The sequence below is a fragment of the Haemaphysalis longicornis genome, unplaced genomic scaffold, assembly GCF_048455015.1.
Source record: "Haemaphysalis longicornis isolate Haplotype H1 unplaced genomic scaffold, Haemaphysalis longicornis Haplotype H1 scaffold_5, whole genome shotgun sequence".
NCBI classification, from domain to species: Eukaryota; Metazoa; Arthropoda; class Arachnida; order Ixodida; family Ixodidae; genus Haemaphysalis; species Haemaphysalis longicornis.
Genome location: NW_027526385.1, coordinates 41781007 through 41796433, shown reverse-complemented (window position 1 = coordinate 41796433; position 15427 = coordinate 41781007). Strand labels below are relative to the sequence as shown.

The 15427-nt window shown below is 49.3% G+C and overlaps 2 protein-coding genes across 2 annotated transcripts in view; both read left to right on the top strand.

Moving 5' to 3' along the window:
• Kif19a (Kinesin family member 19A) overlaps positions 1–15427 on the top strand; it is a 173802-nt gene that overhangs the window by 144849 nt on the left and 13526 nt on the right. The window contains exons 15-20 of the mRNA XM_077670206.1: positions 17–98; positions 2179–2310; positions 3306–3344; positions 3472–3584; positions 6873–6988; positions 7607–7802. Coding sequence (XP_077526332.1) covers positions 17–98; positions 2179–2310; positions 3306–3344; positions 3472–3584; positions 6873–6988; positions 7607–7802 — 678 coding nt within the window. The remainder of the gene's footprint in view (positions 1–16; positions 99–2178; positions 2311–3305; positions 3345–3471; positions 3585–6872; positions 6989–7606; positions 7803–15427) is intronic.
• Positions 13543–15031, top strand: LOC144139191 (uncharacterized). The gene has a single exon (XM_077671621.1). It carries the CDS (start codon positions 13558–13560, stop codon positions 14617–14619), a length of 1062 nt encoding a protein of 353 aa, XP_077527747.1. The 5' UTR covers positions 13543–13557; the 3' UTR covers positions 14620–15031.

Here is a 15427-nt window from a genome sequence, read left to right as displayed (position 1 = left end):
TGTTGTTGTTTTCCAGAATCTGCCCAATGTCGCAAGTTCTGAAGAGCAGCGTGAGCTCTTGAGGCTGCTCACGCAAGTTCACAAGCTTGAGGTGGAAAGTATCCTTTATCCAAGCGCAATTTTCAAAGCGTACTTGGCTTCTAGCCTGGTGTTCTGGAAATGCAGACGAAAAATTTTATTCTCGTTTCTTCGTGCCGCGAAAAATCACTGGCGCCGTCAATGTGCATTCAATAAAGCCATCCCGAAGACGAAGTATATGCAGGAAAAACTTTCATTTCACTTCGTTTCATTTTTCCCACCCTAAAGGCCCAAAGGCGTTACGTAAGGGGGCAGCCGTACAAGGTATGATCTACAACTCAACAAAACGCGAGCAGAAAAGAAAGAACGCACGGTACTAGTAAACACTGCAAAGACCATGAGGGCAAAAAATAGGCCTCAAAAGAGTAATCTAAAATCACTCAAGCATACTCAAGTTTCGGTCACACAAAAGTCTGATAAGCTAACATTTTAACATCTGATGATACTAATTTCAGGTTGCGGCGCAACTACCCTATTGCGCGTAAGGCTTCCGAACAGATATTTTGTATATAGGTTGCCCATGATAGTGACGATTACATGCGCACTCCGAGGTATTTATATGATGATGTATGGCTGATCGGAACTAAATCAATGCTGTGGGAGTAATGCTGTGCTGATTTTGCGGGCGAACTATATTCCTTTACATTTGGTTAGGTATAACAGCATGAGTGATTTATCACACCAGCGTGCAATTAGTTGTAGGTCATGTTGAATAGCAGTATCGGCGTCTGGATTACGGATGTCGGAGTATAAAACGCAATCATCGGCAGAAAGTCTTAACCTGGTTGATATGTTAGGTTACCAGACTACTACAACTAGGGGTGCAATTCCCAAACGTCAACATTGCTTAACGCACAATTAGCAGAGGGATGGTTTAAAGCCCAATACCGGTAAAACCAAGCCTTGGAATGTTTCATTTCATTTCATTTCATTTTATTACCTTAAATGTCCCCGAATGGACATTAGGTTGTAAAAACATACAAAAAAGCCATGAGTCAGCATGAAAAATGGCTTGTGACGCTCTGCATAAATGTTGGTGCAAAGGTGATTGCTGCAATGGGGTGAGGGAAGCCACTCCAGTCTTTCGCTGAACAAATAAAAAAATGAGGCAGCAAAAGTAGCTGTGCGGGAACGTACTTACGGGTACCTTGAAAGATATGGCCAATGCGATAGGCTCTGCGAATACAAAATACGAATTGAGTTGGTTGTGGCGAAAATTGGCCAAAAAAAGCGACGCCGTAAATAGACGAAGCAAAAGAAATTTCTGGGTCACTGAACCATGCTACAGTGACAAAGGGATTCTTTGCAGCCACACCGTGCGAAGGAAAATTTGACATCCACCTCATTGCAGCCGTGCGGCTAAAAAGGAAAGCTGTACTTGTACGGATGCATTCAGGTGGATGTCAAATTTTCCTTCGCAGAAACTTACTCCGCCTTGGGGATTTCCCCTAAATCTGGTAGAGCTACGTCGTGTTTGCGTCTCTTTCTTCACTTCAGTTTCTCGTCTTCTGCCGCGAACAACTCCGACAGGCAAAGTAGCCGGAATTCGCACAGCAGCTTCCTCGCTGTCCGAGCTCCCCTCCGCGAGCACCTGTCCTGCTCACGCGCCATCACGTTCACCTGCTGCGGGGCATGCATCATGCTTATTCTTGTTTCATTCTGGAATGGGGCCAGGTGAACGCAGTGGTCAGCGCACATGGATCCTGCTATCTCAAGTCCTACGCCTACCCGAATGCGTTTTATTTATTTATTTATTTATTTATTTATTTATTTATTTATTTATTTATTTATTTATTTATTTATTTATTTATTTATTTATTTTGTTTTAACAGCCGCGGCCATTTTGATACAATGTCTGTTGACGGACGATGACGACGGTCTCTTTTCTCGTTTGATGAGCCCTCAACGCTTCGTCCCTCACAAAAAGACTAAAAGATGACGATGTGATATCAATTTAGGAGCATATGTTCGGCATTCCGGGGCTAATGATTTTACAATCAGTACATCCCAGGGAGTGCTTAGATGTCATAGATTTACTTTGCTTTCTGTTCTAGAGTTCTGTATTTGGTTGCTTTTCCATGACTGACGGCGCTCTCTCAGAGATTGAAATGCAGACTGACCAGCTCATCCGGGAGCACGAACTGAGGCAGCGAGACCTGATGATCGTTCGCTACGACCGGCAGCGACTGCTTTGCGACGAGATCATTGGGAAGCAGAAAGTGCTCATCGACGGTACGTTCGAATTGGGGAAGAAAATACAGCTGATGTTCGTATCGTGCACTTTGCAAATAACTGCACCTCCAATATTTTTTTTTGTTACGACAGTCCTACCTGCGTGTTTGCCATATACCCTATGCCCTGGTCATCAAATCATTTTCTCGCATAGTAGCTTATTCAAAACTAAATAGAAACCGATGCAGGGATGCAGGGTTGCAGGGTTAGTTCTTTTTTGTGGTGATTGTAAAGATTATAGAATATAACACTACACTTTGATCTTAGCCAAAAGTCCGAGAAGCGACAGGCGAAGGATGTACTATTCATATACACACACTGACATTTATTCATTTATTTTACCCTAAACCAAAACCTTGGCTCATACAGGAGCGGTACGATGAAGCTTGAGAACAATTTTCATTTTGCAAAGCAAACGCATTGTATCCCGGTTTGAGACAGTACAGTGTTAGAAGACAACGATAATGTGGTTAACAAATACTTCGAAGAGCCGCCCTGCATTCCTTTTTTAACGACATACCATTTCCAAAAGGACCAGCTAGATCGCAAGGCGGGACATATTACACCTTTTCTTGGACCTTTTGAAGGACACAAACCTCTATGACTTTTAATGATTGTCCGTGCTTCTCAGGTAGACCGGCTGGGACCGCCTGTGTACTAACAATTCCCTCACTCACACACTCCCCGTCATTTCACTAATGCACGCAAGTGCAGTAACGGTCACACTAATACAAGGTCACATAGTCAACAGACATATCTCTCACTGATTGGTCGCAAGAGATTGATACCAGTGACCCACCAACTGCATGCCCCTAAGCCCCTGACCTTACCCCCTCGCTGTGCACAAGCATGGTAAATAGGGGGGCGAAGGTTTGAAACGCACGCGATCCCGACATTTCACGTACCGTACGCCACACCATCACCTGACAATCTGACAAATATTTCTACTCTCCATATTATTGTTTCCTAATATTCCGAAACTTTGATTTTCGCAGAACTGTCGTCCGGGATGCGACGGCGGAAAGCGAGAAACGGTAAGAGCATTATCTAAACCTGCAAATTCTGTTCTAACCATGATTCATGTTCCGTTTGGTCTTGCTCCGTCGTTTATCTATGGGTACCACGAGCTCAGTGCGGTACTCTTGTCGTTACCGTCCCCAGCCCAGGCAGCCCGCGAGTTGAACGAGCTGTACCGAATCTACCAGCAGGAGATACAGGACCTCAGCACGGGCCGCGACTCCGTCATGAAGCACCTCAACGTCAACCCTTACCGAGTAAGCCCCCGTCAGTGTCGTACTCTAACTGCGGCAACCATATATCCTCTTTCCCGTTCCCTCCGAGAATAAGTGCGAATACTCTGGTTGCGCTTAGTTACTATTCACACTTGCAGCTAAGACGCTTTTCCTCTGCATAATTTTTAACAGCGGAGCTTCTGTAGGTCGAGCTTTTTTGTCCGCCTGCTGAAAGCAGTGATGTTCCGTACTGGGGGAAAAAAATCCCATTTCTCGTTTCAGAAATTCTCTATTTTTAGCATATTTTCCCCGCAGGTGTCTGAAGAATTCCCTGCAAAATTTCCTGCCTTTTCTTGGTGGAATACAAAAGCGCTCAAAAAACAAGGACGAAGGAAGAAGTAGACAGCACGGCGCCGTGCTGTCTACTTCTTCCTTCGTCCTTGTTTTTTGAGCGCTTTTGTATTCCACCAAGATGAACACATACCAACTAGCCCAACTTTCCGTTCTTCTGCTGCCTTCTCTCTCTGCGACTGATAGATCTTCGCGTGGTTTCCTGTTCGGTTGATGATGATGATGATGATGATGATGATGATGATCGTTGTGGCCAGAAACCCTTTGTGTCGGGTGGACACCGAAATGTCCAAGCCGGGTAAAAAAATTACAAAATACGTATAAAAAAGAAGAAAAATTTTGTCCTTAGCCAGCGCCACCTACGTCTACTTCACGTAGCCTAACGGAAGCATACGCCGTTCAAAGAATAAGAGTTTCATCGTGAACTCAATTCCACTACATAAGCCGCTCAGCAGCATTTCACTATGCTTTTCACGTTTTAGATGCAGAGCATCTGATTCACTCGCCTTGTCCCTCCGGCGTCGTCGGCGTTGTCTGCCCCTCCCCCATTCTCCTCGCCACGCCAGCTGCGCTTTCCGCCGCTCAACCCCTCTCCTCTCCGATAGCGAACACTCTCTCGCGAGGGGCATTGGATTGGATTCGATTGGCTTGGCTTGGATTGGATTGGATTTGGATTGCATTAAAGTGGATTGTGTTGGATTGTGTTGCATCATAGCCGCGGCACGTTGCGTCATAGCCGCGGCAGACGCGCTGGGGCCGGCGCATGTGCAGTACTCTCTCTTCCGCGGTTTCCTCTCCTTCGGGCGCGCTGCGCATATAACCGGTGTGCCGTTCTCCGGCGAAGCAACATCCACGCTTGGCTCAAACACCTAGAGTCCACGCCGCTTTACAAGTACGCCAACGTCGTCATCGACTGGGACCGGCTTACGCAGACCCCTCAACGTTATGCGCGCTATAAAACGCGGTCCCTTCGCCGCTCCGCCTATGCGTCGCATCTACACAGGGGTTCCCGCGAGGGGAGGTGGGAGTTTTTATACCATACAGCACGCTTACTTTGCATGATAATGATCGAAGTTCAAAGAACCCGTATGAAAAAGAGCAACACATGGTTGGGAAATCGAGATAATTTTTGCTCAGCACCGGGACTGCTGGCGCCATCGCTTGTTGACTGCTAGCATGCGGACTAAGTCACACCCTAAATACTTTTGTGTATATTGCGCAGGAATACATGCGTACAGCCCTCAGCCCTTCAGCCGTAGCCACTTCACGCTTTGCTTGCTCGTTCTCACAGGGTATTCTTTTTTCTACGCTGCCTCGTGTTTTATGAACTGGATTGGAAGCGGACTTGGATGTTTGTGGCCTTCTTTAACACGACTGCAGAAATCTGAACAAAAGCCCGGGGATTGGTTAAGGGAAATTAAAAAAAAGTAATAAATGACACGTGGTCCAGTTTACTGACATTATTTTTCTTTTCTACTCCACGACTCCTAAAATTCCCAGAATCTGTTAGAGATTCCCTTTTTCCCTTTTGGCCAAAATTACAACCGAAAATTCCCCGAGAAAGGGAAAATTCCCCGCACGAAACATCACTGGCTGAAGGACGTGCGTCACGGAGTGGTAGGAGCAGGTTCCCAGACCCACCGATACAGGGTGCTGTGGTCTCGCAGGGGCGGGTTCCTCTCCCTCCGCTGGGGGAGGGAGCGTCCCGCTGCTGACTTTTAGCTGCAGATTCCATCGCGCGAACCGTAGAATTCGCGCTGCGTCAGCGCTGCAGTTCTCGGGTGAGCACCCGTTGACGTTCGAGCCGACACAAGGGAACCACATTTCCGCGTTTTTCCCAGATTTCCGATCGGGTAGAACTGTATTTTTTTCTCTGCGCTTTAAGTAACAGGATAGACGAAGTTAAGAAAGACACACGTAACAAACATGTCATCACGAGCGTTCTGGCGTCTTTGTGTCATGTACTTGTGGTGTCCTCTACGTAACGTGGCGTTTTATACGTAACCTTGTGTAACCTGTAACGTAAAGCCCAAAGCAATTATGAAACCAACCAGCCCAATTCCTTACATTGCTCCCTCTTTTAGGCGTAAGGTCTCCCGTTCATATCCGGGTTGATGAAGGATATTCCTGTTGTTATGCTGGAGATTTTCTTCGTCAGGGCGACTTCGTACATGCCAAAACAAAGAAGCGCAAGAAAAACCGGACACATCTAAAAAACGACGCACACAATTGCTGAACCCTCACGCTTCAGCAAAATCCTTAACGAAATTATAGCGAAAACTATCAGCTCTTGCGTACGTGGTTTTCTTACTCTGTCTCCTGGTTTGCTCTATTCTGTTGCGATTAGGGAGCGCCAAGATCCCTCACGGATACATTAAAGCCATTCCACTCAATGAGAAAGCGCAGAGCAGTGATTCACCATAACGGGCTGTAGCGCCGTTCTCCGCTCACTGTTACCACCAAATGCAATTCCAATTTCCCGCCTTCGCAGTGCTCGCGCGCCCCCTGCCTGAAACTTCGCCAGCGGGAGTTCTAGATCTCTTTGTGCTTTTCTCCCGGCACGTGCCGGCGTGGCACAGCCACATGTTGCGTTTACTAACGTAAAAACCAACCCAACGGGCGTCCTTAACTAAAGTAACGCGGGCGCTGCCGGTTGATTACGTATATTTTTCCTCAGATGTACCTATAGTTTCCTTTGCGCTAAACAACGGGGAGATGTATGTCAAGCGCCAGCGTTTCACGAGTTTCGAACGTTTATGACTATATAAACCGCTTGGCTTTCGAAGCATCTGGGGTACGCCGCGAACGACAGCGTTGCCCCCCGGGACGCCGCCTTGGTGCTCTATATACTTGGGTCGAGCGAGCGAGCGAGCTAGGACGACAATGCGAGCGTCTAAAGTGCTCTGCACTTAAAATTCGGGAAGCACAACGCGGCGCAATCCCTCCTTGTGTGCTCATGTAACCCTGCCCTGACCACAGCCAAACTCCGTCCTGGGGCTGCGTCCGCTGGGTTCGAGCGAGAGCATGTGGGACCTGAGCCACATGGAGCCGCTTCGGGAGGAAGACGTGGACCAGCAGGGGGCGCCAGTGTCCAGGTTAGCAACTTTGCCGTTGCCCGGTTGTACAAACTTTGAAGTCCCGCAAGCTTACATGGATTCCTCCTTCCGCAAGGCTTGCTGCGCTTGCCGCGTACCACAGACTACACCTGATGTCCCCTAACATTGCGGCTGCCTCATTTTTTGCCACGTAACCTAAAGTGAATGAGGGCGGCTTCCTGCTAAAGCACACCTGTAATGAGAGTGAAGTTAATTGAGTAGACGTAACAAGAGGTGTTCTCTGTCACCTTTTAGCGGCGTTTCTATATTTCATTTCACAAGGGTGGATGCTACACAGCTCTCAACGAAGTCTTCCAATGAGTGCGGCTATCTCACCGTGATATTCACCTGTGGCTGGCTTAAAAAAGCGACAATAGGTGTTTGAGCCTTGCGGGTCCATCTGCTCATAGCGGAGTGCCGGAACTGTCCTTCCAGGTAGGCCTTAATGCCTACTGTCGCTGTTCTTCAGCCAGCCACCGTAAAATGTCACGGTCAGTTAGGTGCGCTCATCAGGCGTCCTTGGTGAGAACTGTATTGCAATCAGCCTGCGAGACGATCTGTAGCGTAGCCCCGGGGCGGATTCCCGTGGCTGATCGCGTACCCACCTTACCGGCCCAGTCAGAGCGACAACGTGGCGGTCCGGAGACACGCAGCTATCCGCGCTCACGGAGACGCCGGAGGAGGACGAAGTACCCGGCACGGCCACCACCACCAACACAATGGCGGCGGCGGTGGCGGAAGCAGCAGCAGCGACAGCCTCTCGGACTCGGCGACGCCCGGAGGTCGTCTGCTGTCACAGCTGCCTCCCGTGGAGGTGGGTGACGGCTTCACTGCGTCGTCTCTTATCGGAAAGCTCCCGTGACTGCCACGTCCTCCGTCGCCAAAAACCCAGCATGCCTGCCAGCTACTGCGATACAACAGCTAGGGGCAGCTTAACGAAGCTTAACACAGATATTGCACATTATGTAGAGACGTAGTAGCCCGGCGTTACTACCTAAGTACAGCTGGTAAGAAAATAAAGGTAAAAAAAGAGTTAAGAAATGTAGGGGACTCAAATAAACAATAGAGGACAATAAATGAAAACGACCAATAACTAAATATACTGAACAAGAAAGGGAAAAATGAGTACTAAGGCAAACCAAAACTACGAAAGAAAAAAATGAACAAAACAGAAAAGGGCGTAAAAAAACAAAAGAATGAAAAGAAAAAAAGGCCGAAAATGGAGGAGTGCTTAGTAGGAAGGGGAAGAAGGAGAAATGGGGAAATAAATGGGGAGGAAGCATCTACACCCAGGCGAAAGCTTCGAGTTCCACATTGTGCGAAAAGGTGACGTTGTTGTTCGGTACGGATAATGGCCGCCGCTGTAAAGGGTAAATAATTTGAAACCCATATTAGTTTGCATGGGAACTGAACACGGGCATCCAGAGTAAGAACCCGGTGTGTTAACGGAGTCGTCACGTTGCCAGCGGCGGACCACAACTCAGCCTAGTGCGTCCACTGACGTCATGTCGCGTGCCAGGTGAACGTGAGGGCACGTGAGTATAACAGGTGCACCGTAGCCACGCCTAACTCTTAATTTGGGGAAGCTGTGGTTCGAAGGGCCCCAGTGTGCCTGCCAAGGTTCTCCTTGCCCGAAATGACGAAACAGAAGCGAAGAAAGGGGTGCTAACACGAAGTAGTAGCAAAGAAATCTTAGACAAGTATGGCCAGGGGAAGACATAACGCTTTCGCCTTCAAAACATGTAGTAAGAAGCCTTAAGTGTCTCCAGGAATGTTTTGTGCTAAGCTGGTGTTGCTGCTTCAAAGTAAAGAATATTAGAAACTTCCTGACTAGGTAGATGGAGCAGTCGCGATCACTGCGAAACAGTTGGTGCAGGTGCGCCGAACATGGCAAGCTAAAAAACTCGAGCGCTGAGATCGCTGCGATTTCAATCAACCAATGAATCAATCAATCAATCAATCAATCAATCAATCAATCAATCACTCTTTTTATTTCAACAACATATGTGTTGGGGACCGTGAACAAAAAGCCACCAAACGGACCTGACAGGGTCCATGGCCCCGTTTAAAAGGCAAGCGGCAGCAGCGGCTTGCTGCCAACATAAGCATGTACTATCGGCGACAAATGAAACGCGAACACGAAAATATGAACCTGAACACACAAACAGCGCGATTTCTTTCCAGGCAAGCCAAAATGACGCGTGGCTTAGTTACAAAAACAAAGTTGGCAAAAGTGGATTTCCAAATACCAATAGCAGGCCATTATATGAGCTCTACGAACAGTATCTTTCAATTTTGCACGTTCTGGTACATATTTTCGTGTTCGCGTTTCATTTGACGCCGATAGCACATACTTGAACGCATACGAAGTTACAATACATGTATATTAAAACACAAATCCCATCGAAAGAAGATTTGCGTATACGCATAGCAACAAACTATAACAACTTAAACTAGAGAAGAAGCAAAACGTAGCACCAGTTATCTAAGGTAAAAGCGGAAAAAAGATAAACTACACCAACCACTCCCCCGAGGATGAGGCACAACGTTGTGAGAAATGATCTCGCTGAGTACTAACCCATTTTCAATGGAAGAGCTCGATGCGGCGTTACATCTGTGCCGGAGCAGATCTTCACCAGGACCAGACGGAGTGACGTACGCCGCCCTGCGTCACCTCGGCCAAGAAGCCCGTCACACTCTTTTGTATCGGCTGAACCAGTCATGGCAAGATGGTTTGGTCCCTGAGGATTGGAAGGGTAACCGCCTGGTCCCAGTTCTTAATGCAGGCAAGTCTCCCCTTGACCCGGCATCATATCGTCCTATAGCCCTTGCAAGCTGCATTGGAAAATTAATGGAAAGGATGGTTTTAGGTCGTTTGCAATGGTACCTTGAGCACTGTAAAATTTACCCCCATGCTATGACTGGATCCCGACGCGGACGTTCACCCATCGACAGCGTAATTGACCTTGTCACATCGGTACAGCACAACAAATCACTCAAACTTTTGCCAGCCGCTTTGTTTCTAGACATAAAAGGAGCGTACGATAACGTAATACATGACGCCGTTCTTGGCGGCCTACAAGATGCAGGAGTCGGTGGACGGACATTTAGATGGATCCAAAGCTTTCTATCAGGAAGATATTTTTTGTTGAGACTTCAGATGGCCCAACATCACAGCGTTTTGTTTCTCGTGGAGTCCCGCAAGGAAGAGTGCTTAGCCCTACATTGTTTAACCTCACGTTGATAGGACTTACTACCGCATTACCAACCAACGTCCACCTCTCCATCTATGCTGATGACATCTGCATTTGGGCATCAGGAGTTTCATGCCCTCAGCTTCGGGCCCAACTTCAGAAAGCCGCAACACTAACATGTTTGTTCCTGCGTCAAAAAGGCCTGTAAATATCTCCGGAGAAATGTGCACTGGTTGCTTTCACCCGCAAAGAAATGTCGCAGTATAAGATTTCTTTAAATGGACAACATATTCCTTACGTCAAAAGCTACCGTTTTCTGGGAGTTATCATGGACCGGGATCTATCATGGACTTTTCAAGTTTCATACCTGAAAAAAAGGCTAACTGCAGTGGTCCAGCTATTCAAGTTTCTGGCCGGAAAGACGTGGGGTGTCTGCGTGCACTTAATGTTACGCCTATACGATGCCCTGTTTCTCGGAGTTTTGCGTTACAGCCTGCCTGTATTAACCAACACATGTAAAACCAACCTACAGGCAATTCAGGCCATACAGGCCCAGGGTCTTCGTACATGTCTCGGTCTCCCGCGTTGCGCCTCAACTGTGGCCACAATTTGCGTTGCAAGGGATCACCCGATCACAACCCACATGACAGTGGAGACACTGAGGGCACACATTAGGCAACTCACCCGGTTGCCCCATCACCACCTTGCATCCCTGCCTTCAACACGACCGCAGGCATCCTTTTGTAAGGTGGTTGCCGCTCACAGTGGGAGGTTGCCATCGAGCTATGACCTCGTCGCCACTTTGGTGCCTGTCACAGCCACAACTGCACCTAAACATCCCAGGAATAAAAAAGAAAGCGGACCTTCCACCTAGCGGTCTTCAACAGCTATCCCTACTCTTTCTACATGAGGCATACAGAGACCGGGTCCATGTCTACACGGATGGGTCGGTCACCACGTCCAGTTCTGCCGGCGCTGTTATGATACCACAAAAGTCGACCGAAATTCATTTTAAGCTTTCCAACTCGACGATGTCAACCGCTTCTGAATTGGCAGCTATTCGGGAGGCCCTTCTATTCATCCATCGGGAATCGCCAGAAAAATGGGTTTTGCTATGCGACTCGAGGTCCGCTCTTCAGTGCATTCAGTCTGCCCTCCGCCGCGACCCATACGAACAACTTGTGGCTGAAATCCGGTGCTTATATGACACATTAGTCAGGCATAGACATGATATTGTTTTCCAGTGGCTCCCAAGCCACTACGGCATTACTGGGAACGAACAGGCGGATAGAGCGGCTCATGGCGCCCACACAAGTGCAAGGTTGACCCGCATCCCTCTATCACGCACTGATGCAGCAAGGTCGCTGCGGTCCATTGCCCCGGAAGTCACTCTCGCTAAGTGGAATACACCTGAGTTCTCCAACGCTCGTCTTTACTCGCTCGACCCAGATTTGCAGCGCCACCTACCTAATAACGTGACACGCTCAGACGTCACCTTACTTTGTCGCCGGTAGTTGTTGCCTTCACCGGTGCTTACTCCTACACAATTGGAATGGCCAACAGCCCTGCTTGTGATGCGTGCGCCACCGACGAGACGATTGAACACCTTCTGTGCCATTGTGACCGCTTCATAACGCCGAGGCAACAGCTCTCCACCACACTTCGCCTACTCGACGACCACCCCTTAACAGCGCAGACAATTTTGTGTCATAGGCGTTGTCCGTCCCAGGCCGAAAAGGCTATAAAAGCCTTACTGCTCTTTTTGAAGGACACGGGCCTGTCTGAACGATTGTAGGGACATTACTATAGTGCAGTAAAAGCCTTACTGCTCTTTTTGAAGGACACGGGCCTGTCTGAACGATTGTAGGGACATTACTATAGTGCAGTGCCCTTAGTTCGCCAACTTTATCAGTGGACCGTATTAGTTTTGTGCACTTTCTGGTTGTGTGCGTTGTTTGTACCGCCTTTCTAGTTGCCTGGTCACGCCTTGTGTTTTTCTACTTTTCTTTCTCTCATTTTCTCCTTTAATATGTACCGCTGTCCTTTATTTCCCTTTCATTTCCCGTATCCCCTCCCCCCTGAGTAGGGTAGCCAACCGGACAGTATTCTGGTTAACCTCCCTGCCTTTCCTGTACTATTCCTTCCTCTCCTTTTTGTGAACGGTTGCATCACACTGAAGGGCCCTCAGTGAATTTTCTGTTCGGAGTAAATCTTTGACCTCCTTTCTGGGGAGGCTATGTTTAGGGAAAAACTGCTTAATTACAGAATCCTTCTGACCTTATCTACGCATATGTGGCATTTGTTCGTAACTTCGGTCGGTTCAGGGCGTCATGAAAAGGAAATTTAAAGGGACACTGAAGTGATATGTAAACATTGCGGGATTACTTGCGCACATTGTAGTCCGGAGTCCCCAGGCCATGTTACGACCACTCTGGGCGCGTTTACGCAATTTTATTTAGTAGAAAAATTAATTCGAAAATGCTGTCCTCCTCTCTTTACGCTCGCCCATTTTCTGCGGCGTTTTCGTGTGACGTCGCGAGGAGCCGAGCTCGCAATTGGCTGCGCTACTGCACGGCTCCCCGGCCTTCAGACAGAGTCAGTCGGCCCAGCGTTTCGTCCGCCGGCCGCCGACGGGTCGTCGCAATTCGTTCGCTCAGTTGAAACGAAGCCAGGACACGTTTGTGAATGGAAGAATGGGCCTTTCTTTACTTGGTTAGTTTGTAACACTGTATCTAGCTCCAAGTCAACGTCGCTTCACACAAGCGCTGCACAAGCGCACATGCGACGCTTCGCTGACTGGTACGCCAGTAGGAAAATATAAGGCCTCTTGAAGGCGGGAGAAGAGTCAGCGAAGTCAATATAGGTTCTAAGGAAATAAAATCAACTGATATTTTTACCGTACAGTGTAAAAATAGGGTGCGGGAAGCACTTTTTTGCGCTGGGCGAACAATCACAGCGGTCAGCAGCACGACTACGCATCTGCGAACGCTTTCCGTCTACGAAATGAAATTGCTAGACGTGAGCTATTGTGGAAACTCGGGGGACGCTTACTGCACGAGCGCAATACAACAAATAGTCACCTAAGCTGCTTGAAATGCCAAAACTAAATAAAAGTGTAAACTTGTTGTACAATATATACCTTATATTACCGGGGCCGGCGGTCCGGCCACCGCAGTGGAAGGACGTAGGGTCATGTGCTCCCAAGGAGCGGCTATTGCGGCGCAGTCAAGCCGCGGAAACAGGATGGAAGTTAGCGATAAGGAAGAGTACCAGATTATCTTGCCCTCTCTGCCAACCGGACGGATCGTTTCGAACACAGTTTTTCTACATGGCGACGTGCGAGCTCGACCTTTTCGAGTGGAAGACTTCCGGGACATGTTGGCCAAGTGTGGTATGCTTTCCGAGGTAGTGGCCTTGGGGGCATACCAGATAAACCACATCTGGGCTGTCACGTTCAACAGCCCCGAGGCGACGAAAAGGATGGCAGCAGCCGGCGAGGTGCAAGTGAAGGGAAGACGCTGCCTAGTCATCGACCCGCAACACCAGGAGGTAAAGTTAAAGCTTCATTGGCTGCTGTACGGCGTCTCAGACGACGACATTCGTGCGGCGTTTGCGGCGTTCGGCAAGGTGACGGAAATTACCAAGGAACGCTGGCGCGTACAGGGCGTGAGTGACAAGGGTTCTACGACTCGCACCGTGCTTCTCAAGCTGAAGTCCGGGTTGAAGGTGGACGATCTCCCCCACCAGATTCGAGTTGCAGGTGAACTGGCCCTTGTTGTGGCCCCTGGGCGTCCCATGCAGTGCCTGCGCTGCCACACCGCTGGCCACGTTCGCCGAGACTGTAAAGTGCCGCGTTGCTCCATTTGCCGACGCTTCGGACACGAAGACGCACAGTGCGTTAAGACGTATGCAAAGGTGACGGGGGCCGCGGTGAGCGACGACGCGTCTGATCTCCTCATGGACACGGCGGAAGCAGAAGAAGCGGCCGAAGGCGCGGGGGAGGCGTTGTCACCGGAAGTGGCGCCGGCTTCTCTTGAACCTAGTGACCAAGGTTCCCAGGACTCAAACCATGGTGGGCAACCAACCACGGAGTTCCCACCCTTGCCTGATGCACAGGGGAAAGGTGACGAGTATGGCGACGACCACTTCGAGGAAGACGCACCGGAGGGGATGGAAGAAGGCGACCAGCAGAGAGCGAACAGCGTCTCCTCTGCCAGTATCGTCAACGCCACTGCTAAGCGGTCCCGGGAAGAGACCGGTCACAAGCAGGAGGCAGAAGGCGGCAGCGGAAACGGAGAACCGCCTCAAAAGGCAGCTGTGGTGCGGCGTTCGACCTTGCGACAGCGTCCAGGCGTACTGCCTGGCCGCAAGCCGCCGGACACGACGCCGGGGCAACCACAGCCACCTGGAGGCCCAATCGCGAACGGACACACCTAGGGACGTGGAAACGGGAACGGTAAGCGCCATGCTCCCGGTTTCTAGCCGCCCACTCCGTTCTTAAATGCCTGCTGACGAACCTTTGACCTTTGCTACGCTAAATGTGCGGGGGCTTGCAGCCAAGAGGAAGCAATGTCAGGTGTACCGCCTGCTTACAGAGCAGGACCTAGACGTACTGGCAGTGCAGGAGACAAAAATCGAGGGGGAGGACGAGACCGGGAGCATGGTGCAGAGGTTCACGGCTAGGTACTGTGCGTGTATTAGTCATGCAGTTGGACACTCCGGTGGCTGCCTGCTTTTTGTGAAAAAGCGGTTAGGTCTGTGCGTAGAAAATGTCCAATCGTGTTCATCTGGTCGCTTGGTTGTGTGCGATTTCACATTCAATAGTGTCGAATGGCGGGTCATTTGTGTGTATGCGCCTAATGGGGGGGAGGACAGACGGATTTTTTTCCAAAACATCCGGCAGTACCCCACTATCGAGAGGCAAGTTATCTTGATGGGGGACTTTAACTGTGTGTTATCTCCGCAGGATAAAACGAGCAGTAGTCCTTATAAGGACGCAAGCACCGAATTGCTGGTAGAAATTGTTGATGAATTTGGTTTATTAGACGTGGCGGAATGCCTCGAGAGTGGTCGAGACGTGAGTTTCACCCACTTTCAGGGAACCAGTCACGCGAGGCTGGACAGAATATACGCGTCACTTGATTTAATTCCGAAATTCCAAGGTTACAGAGTACACCCAGTGTCGTTTTCCGACCACTGCATGGTTAAGTGTAGCGTTGGGCCAAGAAGGCAAGGGACTGCTTAC